Source organism: Montipora foliosa, chromosome 9 (assembly GCF_036669935.1).
Source record: "Montipora foliosa isolate CH-2021 chromosome 9, ASM3666993v2, whole genome shotgun sequence".
NCBI lineage: Eukaryota > Metazoa > Cnidaria > Anthozoa > Scleractinia > Acroporidae > Montipora > Montipora foliosa.
Window position 1 is genome coordinate 29,877,521 of NC_090877.1, and position 11,876 is coordinate 29,889,396.

The window sequence follows — 11,876 nt, forward strand, 5'->3', positions numbered from 1 at the left end:
CAATGACGGCGAGCTTGTTTGCCACAAAATGTGGACGCAGGACGAAAGGAGTAGACGTTCTACGTGGCGAGAATTAAGTGCAATTGAATTCTCACTTCTGTCTTGCCTTCCTATTTTAAGTTCATCACATATTAAGTGGTATACCGATAACCAGGCCAATGCCAAAATCGTTGAGGTCGGTAGCATGAAACTCGAGTTACACACGATTGCCTTAAAAATATTCAAGATATGTTACGAACACAGCATTCATTTGGATATTGAATGCGTTCCTAGAGATCGCAATGCCAGGGCAGATTTTATTTGCAAACTGGTGGATTTTGACGATTGGCAGGTCACTGAGGACGTTTTCAAAGACTTGGATAGTCTTTGGGGTCCCCACACGGTGGATTGTTTTGCCCCGTATTACAACAGAAAAGTCACCAGATATTTTTCTAGATTTTGGAACTCGGAAACGTCGGGCATTGACGCATTTATGCAGTCGTGGGAAGTTGAGAACTGCTGGTTAGTTCCGCCAGTTTATCTTATTCCCAGAACGCTTGCCTATATGTATAGTCAGGGAGCCAAGGGCACCCTTATTGTTCCACTGTGGAAGTCAGCCGTGTTTTGGCCCCTGTTAACCAATATTTATTGCAGTTTCATCCAGGATTTAAGAGTTTTGTCTATGCCTCAAGCTTTGACGCACGGGCGAAATCACAATTCTGTTCTGGGTTCACCAACTACTCCGGGATATGTAGTGGCTTTAAGATTGAATTTCGTTCCTTCGGGGTAAGAATCTGAAAGGTTGGCCTTTCGGCCACAATCTAGCGAGTGGAATTTGTGCTGACTACGAATAGCACCTTGGCAGTGTTGCGTTATTTATTTCACTTTGATCATTTTATGTGAGGTAGATGTTCTGACAACGAATAGCACCTTACCAGTGTTGAGGTACTTATTTCTTTTCGGCCATGTGTCAATGTGCAGAAGTTGTGTCGACAACGAATAGCACTCCAATAGTGCTGTGTTATTTATTGCCCTTTTTGATCTTCATTTAATGAATGCAGTGGTGTTGAGAACTAATAGCTCCCGGGTTGTAGTACTTATTTCCTTTTAGCCATGAATCAGTGAGTAAGATTGTTCCACCTCTACACCCCTCTGTTATGTGTTTTTCCTTTTGTTTTCCTCAACAGGCCATCTCTGCTCAGTCCTGTTGGGCAAGTCTCTATGGATCTTTAGCTCCCTTCAAGCTGCGCCTCATTACTGATCAGTTTAAGGCCAGACAACCTTCGACGATGAATAGATATTTACTTGAGTGTCGAAAATTTATGCGTTGGTGCAATGATGTTAAGGCTCAATTCGTTTTGCCACAAGAGCCTGTTGTTGTAGCGGCCTATTTGTCTCAGCTTCACAGGAAGACTGGTTCTCCCAGCACTGTTAGTATGGCTTATGCTGCATTAGTTTGGCTACACGATGTAGTAGATATAACTTGTAGTAATAATCCTTTGAAAACCGGAGTGTGTAGAAATGTTGTTGAAGCCGCGAAACGTAATGGCACACAACGGAAGAATAGGAAGCTCCCTCTCTCTATTGATATGGTCAAGAGAATAGTTGCTAAACATGGCAAGGTAGACGCTAATCTAAAAGATCTGCGAATTTCAGTCATAGTCCTCTTAGGTTTTGCAGGTTTCTTCAGATTCAATGAGTTAGCAATTATCAAAGCTTCGCATATAACTTTCGCAGATGACCATATGTCCATTGTTATACCAAGTAGTAAAACAGATGTCTACAGGGAAGGTAATAAAGCTATTATTGCTAGAACGGACAATGCCACTTGTCCAGTTAGTATGGTCCTTAGGTATATGTCTGCTGCAAGAATGGACCATAATGCAGACGGTCTCCTAATCAGGCAGTTAGTATTTCAGAAAAATTATAATACTTATGTTTTAGGGAACAAAGGAATTTCGTATTCTAGGTGTCGAGAAATCTTTTTGGAAGCTCTCAAGGCTCTAGGTTACAACTCCAAACTTTTTGGGTTACACAGTCTTAGGTCTGGTGGGGCAACCGCTGCCGTAACTTCACCTAGCGACCCTGTATCAGACAGGTTATTAAAATTACACGGGCGATGGAAATCCGATTACGCCAAAGACTTGTATATTCAGGAAGATATATCTGCACGGCTTTCAGTTTCATCTAGCCTAGGTATCTAATTACTATCATTTAAGTTTCCACGCGTGATGGGACACGCGAACGTTTTGCTATCTTTTAGTTACAGCCAAGTTTTGTATGATTATAATCAGTGCTTTCACTATAATTTAACCGTATCATATGTATTGAGCAAGTGTACTAGCTTAATGAGGATATAGCTTCGCGTATCGTATTTCTGTGGACTAAAAGTAATGTGACCGTTTATACACATAGTGCTCGAATACAGTAATAAAGCTTATATTGGCTATCCGTGAGTTACCAACCCATTGGACTGTGGTTGTCGTGTTGTGCAAGTTCCTATAACGGTTTAGAAAATAATTTTCATGTGTGCGAACGCAGTGAGTTAAAATGAAACAGAATTTTCAGTGAGCATAAACAAGCCAATGTCAATGATCAATCATCACTTTTCTTTGTCGTGTTATAAGTGAAAGCGAAATTACAATTTTTAAACCTGGCGTTCTCAAAGTTCTCCGGAATGGCAGGGTCAATTATTTCAGTAATTTTTTCCTCCTCAACCTCGGAAAATCTTGAACTTGAAGCCATGTACGTTTGAAGTTGAAGAACACTGCACAGCTTTTATGCGTTATTGTAAGAACGCACTCTGTTTCTTTGATGTCGCTAGGTAACGGAAACTCACGTGATCAATTTTAACCAATGACGCGTGCGGATTTTAGACAGTGAACGAAGATTGAAAATTAAACCTTGTCACCTGTGCATTATATGGAGAAAACCTTAGCAAAAAATCCCCTGTCAAGACAAACAAACTCCATATGTAAGTACAAGCATATAGTTTTGTTTACAATCTCTCCTTGAAGACAGTGCCCAAGCCCTATAAAGACGAACGAAAGTGTAAAAAAGCAGTTACCAAAGTGCCTTACATAAGTTACTGAAGTGCCCTACACATAACAGACCTATGGTATAAAAGTGCCCTACCAAAATGTTACAAAAGTGCCCTTTGTTACAGAAGTGCCCTAAAAAACTCCCTAATGAAGTTACCAAAGTGCCTTTAAGCACAAAAGTGCCCTTCCCTAGGGTACCAGAGTGCCCTACAGTTGCAAACGTGGAGAGAGAGAGAGAGAGAGGTACGGGCACTTCTGTAACATTTTAAGGCACTTCAGTAACTATGATGGCTCTCTCTCTCTCTCTCTCTCTCTTTAGATTCATCATTAGGTATATGCTACTTGTTTTCCCTATGCCTTCAAAAAATTCAAATGTAATATAAATGACATCTTTAACACTTTTTACAAAAGCTGGTATTTCACAGATGTCATCCAATCCTCAAAGATTGGAGTTAATTTTTTGACGTGCAATTTATTTCCGTTTAAATCCGAAAAGGGTAGCAAATACTCCTTTTTTGGTACATCCATCAATAATTACGTAAAATTCAGGAAACAACTCGGCTTTTAAAGGTCATGACAACGATGGACATTCCTATGAAACCCCTCTGCGATCTGTATTATTCTTCTTTTTACGATGTCTTCAATTTCTACTTAAAAGGTTGTTGTAGAGTACGTTTTCTGTACGACTTGAGAGCTCAGGATTTTTTCAAAAGACTGGGAAAGGTTTTTTCTTTTTAAAAGTCAGACCGGCGGTCATATCTTTGTTTTCTCCTTTGGTGAGGTTGGCGCTTGTTAAAATGCACTATCTGAAAGCAATTAAAGAGGAATAAACGAATTTTGAACAATTTTATCGTTAAAAAAACCATTTCGTAGCAAATACCTGTTTTAGGAGCAAATACGCACTTTGTTTTTTCGTGAAGAAGAGAAGTTATCCCTCACGAGTAATAAACTCCTCATACGAAGAAATTAAACAGTCCACAACATTTTCGTCACTTCAAAGTATAATGAGCGTGGATGAAGAACTGCTAGAATGGCTCATTTTTGAAGTTTTATTCAAAAACGCAAAAATGAAGGAGCAAATACGCGCTTTTGCAGCAAATACCTACTTTCATTTCGTTTTATAAAAAGGCCATATAACACGACTGATAAGAAATTCGGAGAATTATCACCCCATTAGTCTCTTTAAGAGTGACCCAAGGATAATGGGTGTCTAATAATAGTTGGAAAGCCTATTTTTTTAGGTTTTTGTACTAACCAGGCACTTCAATTCACGAGGTCTATTCTTGAGAATTCTGATTGTGGCTGTACTATAAATAATGAACTTGAATTAAAGAGAGAAAAAATCTCGGAGAAATTCGCGTACTGGTCATTTATCAAGAATAATTATATGGTGGGGATAGAAGCTGGTGTTTACTCCAACTTACACATTTCGTTGCCACTTTATGCCCAAACTCACCCCTCCCCACCACACCCTACACACCCCTTCGATTAAAATTCCAATCAAGGATCTTCTATACGGTTTCGCTCCTTGCCATCATAAGGTTGTTGATACGCGTAAGGCCTGGCCAAGCGATCGCAACATTTCAACGCAACGTCTTGCCACGTTGCTTGATGTTGCAACTTGTTGAACGGGCTGGCCAAACGCACGCAACATTTTCAACGCAACATGTTGAGGTTTATGTGCCCCAGGCCCCTGGCGCGCAACAATTGGACCTAGCGCGCATGCCCTGGTGCAACTATGTTGCGTGAACGTGGCCAAACGAGTGCAACATCTGCAACATCCAAAATGTTGCTCAAAATATTTGTCCGTTTTCATATTTACATTATCCTACATGTTGCAACATATCGCAACAAGGTGGTCAAACGTATGCAACATGTTGTGCCCAGCAATGTTGCAAGATGTTTCGTTGAAATGCTGCGAGTGTTTGGCCAGGCTTTAGGTCAAGAAATGCACACAATTAGCTAAACACCCAATTTCGACATCCAACACGAAGTGTCCCTTTAAGTCTAGGCATTTCCTATCTATATCTAACAAGGTTAGGGTGAACGTTAGCGTTATTTTTAGGTCAGGGTAAATGCAGCAGTTTATCCTTAGTTGAGAAGCAGTATTTGAGGGACACTTTGTGATGTTAATTGTCTGTATTTCAAGAGATGAGTGACGTAAAAGTTGCGAAAAAGCGCAGGTGGACACCTCGTCATGCTTGTTGAAATCTACTTGCATCTGATTACGTGCATTTCTGGACGTATCTTGTTGATAGTGCTAATGGCCTAATAAAAGTCATTGGTACATTGTTTTTTTTATATCTTTCTGCGATGCTGTAAGCCGATCAATTAAGGCATTCATTTTCGTTCTCATCATGGCTTTGGCTAAGGCATGAACCAATTGCTAAATGGTGCACTGGACCTTTGTTTTGCTATTGCGTTTACGACAAGTTATAAAACGAATGGGTAATTATCTACAGTTGGATAGCATTGACTGCTAGACACACTGGTGGTTACTTCGAAAAATGGAGACGATTCACAATGGTGATACCTTAAACTGTGTACTATTTGTTTAAAATAGGCTTAGATTCTGCATATCGGCCCTAGTCAAATGTAGGTTTTAAAATCACAGGAGAAAACACAAGGTATTCATGAAAGAGAACTACAACTTTATTTTGTAAACGGATCACATTTCGCAAACGTTGTTCTCCACAAAACTGTTTCTTATGTACTGAAAAACCATAAGGCTTATGCTAAATCAGCAGCAAGTGATGCGCTAGACTACCAACAGTCTCTTTTGTTTGGAAAGTTTTTCAGTTTTCACTCGCTATCCGAGGCCCGCGCTACTCTTGGCTTCTACTGCAAGCAAACTGCGCTCGTTTGATCCCGCGTATTGTAGAGCAAAAGAGACACTGCTCATAATCTAGTAATGCTCTCCTACTTGTAAGGAATTATGTTTTAGCCTTTTCATTCTAAATATTTACCAAAACATCAAACTTCAGAAATACGAACTATGCGAGAAACTCAATTCAGTTTCAAGAACCTAACTTTACCATTGCCCATTAGTAATTAATCGTTGAAAATTCTATGCATTTTCATTAACACCTTGAACTAAATATTTTTATAAGAACATTAAGCATTAAAAGTTGATTATGATATGAAATATTTCCCTACAGGTCGTTTTTTGCATTTCGTTCACATTTTCCCTTTGGTTGCTACATGCACAAGTACTTACTGCCTGTTAGAGCCTTATTACACTCAGTTGGGAAATATTTATAGGACTGGTGTTAGCAAATCCGGCCCATACGTAAACTGCAGCCAACAAGCCTAATGTTTTGCGGGGATTGATCACCTAACATGACGATTTCTGTAGGGCAAGTGTTTTTTGGTGAAAAGTGAATCAGCTTAGGAGACCGTTCACATGAACCTCATATATAATGGCTGTTTAATTGAAGTCATTGAATTTTTCATCGTCTTTTCCCTTGCGAAAATTTACGTATCTTACTATTTTCACTAAGAAGCAAAATAGTTAAAGCTAATTAATTGAAACGGAGGGCGTTATTCCCTATTTATCTTCTTATTAGTTCCTTATCGTAATTCAGTGGAAATAAACTGATGATTGTACATTTCGCCCATAAAAGTAAAATATAAAACGTGAAGGTAAAAGCTGTTAAAATTATGAGTCTCAACGTTTTCGATCAGTTTGATCATCATCAGAGTGAGATAATCTGCATACGCTCAGTGTTCTTACAGTTCAGGCAGTGCCAGTTATGTGATACCTGTTCCCATCGGGAAGGTAATAAGGTAATATGGGAAACATGTTAATAAACAGTCGGGGCCAGCCAAGCACATTAGAAAACACCCTAACCACAAGTTCACGTTTAAAGTTTTAACCACTGCCCATTCATAGTTAAAATGGAGAATAAAATGAGCCTTTTACATCGCACGCTTCCGTCCAGAGCTAAACAAACAAGTGCAATCACTGGACCTCACCTTGTTCCCCATGGGAACAGGCATTACATAACTGGCACTGCCTGATCTATAAGAACACTGAGCGTATGCAGATTATTTCACTCTGATGATGATCACATTGATCGAAAACGTTTAGACTCAATATTTTATCAGCTTTTACATTCAAGTTTCTTATTAAACTGATGATCATTACAGTTAAAGTGCACCTAAACTCAAATTAGATTTCCCCATCCAAAGGAAAGATATGTCACCATTGTTAACTACATCGTGTAGAATTTCACTTTTTCTATGCCATGCAAGCCACGTAAACTTGGCAGATTTAGCAGTAATTTGGACCCATGACCGTCATGTCTATTCTCGATTCTACGATACAAACTGCTTTGTATTCCTGTTTTCAAAGCAATTTCGCATAGACCAAATTGGCTAGCTCAATGTTCTACCCAATTCAAATCTCCCGGGGTTAAGATTCCTTGTGTATTGTACTTGCATTATAATGTAACATTCACATTTGAATGACATGGAAATACCGAGAACAAAACAAGACATTTTATTGAGCAAAAGGGTTTGAATTGAGTACAACATTGAGTTAGCGGCTTTGGTCTATTGGAAACCAGTTTGTGATGTAAGCTCGAGAATAGACTCATGCCTCTCACAATACGGTCGTGGGTTCAAATTACTGCTACTTCAAGTACCCGGTAGAGGTGAGAATTGTAAAACATGTTTGCTCTTGATGGGGAGATTAATATTGCAGACCAAAATTATTTGAGTTTATAGATGCACTTTAACGGAACACCTTTGCAAAGAAGCCTGAGAAAGTAGTGGCTCGAATGGACCACGAAACCAAGATTTTTAGTCCTGATGTTTCAGTGATTTTACATGTCGCTGTATCCTATCAGGGTTGGTACATTTCGCTGACCCCCAGTCCATGGACTACCCAAATGGAATACCCTAAAAATACTATTTCAAATGAGTACTGTTGATCTATGTGTAAGCAGCATCTCAAATGGTGCTTACTTACGCCTCAACGCCCATTTTAAACAGCATTGTTCAACAGTATTTAAGTCTAGGCACCCATTTTAAAAAGGTTAGCTTAAATGAAGTAATCGGCCATCACAACAATAATCGAAAGCTAACCTTTTTTAAATGGGTGCTTAGACTTAAATACTGTTGAACAATGCTGTTTAAAATAGGTGTTGAGGCTTAAGTAAGCACTATTTGAGATGCTGCTTACCCATGGATCAACAGTACTCATTCGAAATAGTATTTTTAGGGTAGTCCATTTGGGTAATCCATTTGGGTAGTCCATGGACTGGGGGTCAGTGAAATGTACCGACCCATTCTATCAATAATTAATATGATGGCCTGCTCAAATATATTGGGATTTGTGGCCGGAGACTAGCTCAGCCGGCTTTCTGAAACAAAATGAACTTCACAATCGGTCCTCACATTTAACTGGGTCTTTAGTGATGAAGATTCGCGTGCGATTACCTAAACATAGCATGTCAGAAATGCGACTCTAAAGCCATCGCTAACTCTGCCGCGAAGAATTCGCCCGGTGTGCGGAGTTAATTTTTATGCGCATTTGTCAATGCGGAAATAGCGCTCAATATCAAAGATGTTTGGTATTTTCTTCGCTGCGAACTTTTCTGAAGATAACGAACTTAGCGCTGGTGACGATAACTCCTTGTCGTCATTACTCATGTCACTTCCGGGTTAAAAGTGCAGTTAGTGATGATGAGCCAGTTCAAGTGGGTAGGTCAGGAGTAATACAAAATACTTTTTCTTATCGAGACTGATTTCATGAAAAATTTCTTTATTCTCACTGAATCAATGTATTAGTTTTTCTTTTCAGGGAACAATCAATCTGTGACTCCTCTGTCCTAGAATTCAAAAGCATTGAGCTTGAGAAATTAAGGTTCTCGGTGACAAATAAATATCTTAGACGATGGAATAGTGTGGCTTTCACACTTCGTGTAAGCCATACAATAACAGCGCTAGGTGTGCGGGTAACAGCACTGGCGCTGCGTTCGCTTGAATTATTCTCGGTGGAATTAGCGCGGCGCTATATTCTCCCAGTGTGAGGCCGGCTTAAGCAAAATCGGAACACAAAATTAGTTGTTAGATTAAAACAGTGATAGTACTACGGCACACGGCCTCTTTATCAGAGATTATAAAATAACAAAATCAATGCGCGCAATCTGATTGGTCAATCAGCTAGGTTTTATTGTGCCAGTAAACTCATGGAAAAATCGCACGTCTTCTGAATTATTATATAAAAACAATAGACCACAAGTTTCTATGGTTTATAGGCTGATAAATCATGCAGAATGAGGGTAGAACGCGAGAAGAATTCGTAAATCACGAGCCGCAGGCGAGTGATTTACGAATTCTTCGAGTGTTCTTCCAACATTCCAAGTGGTTTATCATGCCTATAAACCATAGAAACTTCTGGTCTGTTGCTTAATTTAAATAAAAGATATCTTTGATTCTACCGCGGTGATTATTTTCAATGTACCAAATACACGAACTCTCGATTAATTGAATACGGTTGACTCATTGGAAAGAAAGCACACATGAAGGGAATTTAATGATCTTAAATGTAAATTTCCACGTTTAAAAGACTAATGATGAAGACCAGAAACCCATAAGGGTTGAAACGTGTAACGCGCTTTCACAGCTTCCGAATATTCAGTGCGAACTGATTGGCTGAATGTTTCAGTGCTAAGTACCATATTTGGAAACCCCTCGCTCTTGTGGTTCCAAATATGGTACTTAGCAAATTGAATATTCAGAAGCTTGTTTCCCAGCACCAAGGGGCCGTTACACGTTTCAACCCTTATGGGTTTCTGTGAAAACTTATACTACTTACTTACAATCAGTTGCCGCCATTGCAGTCTGAGATCAAAACACATGGACGGGAAGGGAGAGGGACGTGTTCTTCATGCAGACCGCTGGACAAACAAATTGTTTCGTACTGACGGCAAAATTATCCATTCCAAAAGGATGCGAAAAATTCTTAAAACGCGTGGGAGAGCCTTTTAAATACATATATTTATTTATCTTTCTTACGTATACGTGTGGGCAGATGAGTCTTAATGAAGATGAAATACTAATTTCAATAGCGGTACTTTTATGAGGACCACTAGACAGTGCACATTTTCCCCTCCAGGATTTTCTACCCAGGATTGTTTCCAATATTTTGCGTTATTGTGCTCAAACACCACTGCACTGCAGCCAATGCCCTCCTCTGTAGCAAATACTCACTTTTAGTAGCAACTACCCACCCTTCGTATTTACAAACGTAGCAAATACCTAGCTTAAGTAATGGGATGGAGGTTAAGCTTATAAAGACACACCAAATGTCCCACACATGTGGTACATCTAAGCCATGCCAGAGTGCTCAAACTAGCGAGCTAGAGAGAATGCGCAATTGCTAGCGGCAATGACTCATCCCAGTAGAGTGCTCAATAAATCTATAGACAAATACTGAGAGAAAAAAGTGGGGTGAACTTCTTACTGGTCCAACTTGATTTAATGTGATGTTTCGGCTGTTCAGCCCTCCTCAGACGAACGTTAAAAACTAAAAACTAAAAACTATTTACAATGGTTGTGCGTATCAGAAGTACTGGCTTATATAAGCAGCTTAATTAAGAAGTACAAAAAGGTAAAAATTACAAGCAAAATAACAATAGTATGAATAAAATCAAGTGACAAAAGTTATGTGATAAGTTAAACGTAATACACCCCCCGCGAAAGGCCTCTGAATGATCACAATTAAGGCATAGTTAATAGAGTGGAATGGTTATGAAACCTGACAACTTTCTTTCTTGTAGGTTTTTGTTCTCTTTTCTGGCCTTGACCGTGCACAAAACACAATAGTTGTTTACTCCGTACTGAGGAACTAACCAATAGAAACGTGTTGGTTACGTAATTCATGCATAGTGTATGAGCGGAAAACAAAAGATTGTGCACGGTCGTGGACTTTCCAACCTAAATTTTCGCATCTTTGTTTGCTCCTTTGATGTTTGCCGCGCTTCCTAACCATTCCCCTCTATTAACTATGATTAAGGCTATAACAGACCCAAAGCAGAGCCCTTAAACATTACTGTAATATATTTCCCACTGAGGGTCCATGAACAGCACGCTTAAAACAAAAATAACAGAACTCTCCAAAGGAGCCAATGAACGAAAAAAACGTAAATCACATAACAATTGAAACTATTTACAACGGAATAATAAATAAAATGAAAAGTGGACAAGTCACGAATCAATTTCCAAGCAAGAACATGTGAAGCGGTCTAATTAGTTACTGTAATTAATACGATTTTTGGAGCGAAATTCACGCCTTTTCTTAAGGCCATGTGGATTAAATGTGAATAATTGTGTCATCCAATGGGCTTCTCTGGTAAGTAGTAACTGTTCTAAATGTAATGGAGTTTGCAAGGATATGATTTGTTCGATGATGACAAAACTCATTTGAGAAATGTCGTGTTGGGAACTATTAAAATGCACTGCCAATTCACATTTTCTGTTGTTGAGCATATTCGATTTATGGTTGCGGAATCTAATCTTAAACTCAGTTGATGTAGAACCCACATATTGTAGATCACATTTACAGCACGTTGCAAGGTAAATTACATTTTTGCATGAACAGGACACATTTTTTCGGATAGGATAGTGCCTACCTGTGGCCGAGCTTCGAAATTTAGAAGCATGAAGTAGGAAATTCTTACACAAATCACACCTATTTTTATCACATTTAAAGCAACCTCCCTTATTGACCATCTGACCAACAGCAGAGCTTGGTCGAAATTTAGATGGCGCTAGAACTTCTTTGAGATTTTTGGTTCGGCGGTAAGCAGGGAAAACAGATTTAGCTTGAAAAATTCCAGGATTTGAGGT

The 11,876-nt window shown here is 39.2% G+C and overlaps 1 protein-coding gene across 1 annotated transcript; it reads left to right on the forward strand.

Annotated features, from left to right (window-relative positions):
• The first annotated feature begins 1,213 nt into the window (after positions 1 to 1,213).
• LOC137970566 (integrase/recombinase xerD homolog) lies at positions 1,214 to 2,183 on the forward strand. The gene has a single exon (XM_068817087.1). It carries the CDS (start codon positions 1,269 to 1,271, stop codon positions 2,181 to 2,183), a length of 915 nt encoding a protein of 304 aa, XP_068673188.1. The 5' UTR covers positions 1,214 to 1,268.
• The last annotated feature ends 9,693 nt before the right edge of the window (positions 2,184 to 11,876 follow it).

Excerpts from the sequence above, each read along its gene's own strand:
- LOC137970566 (XM_068817087.1), top strand. The coding sequence starts at position 1,269 with ATGAATAGATATTTACTTGAGTGTCGAAAATTTATGCGTTGGTGCAAT.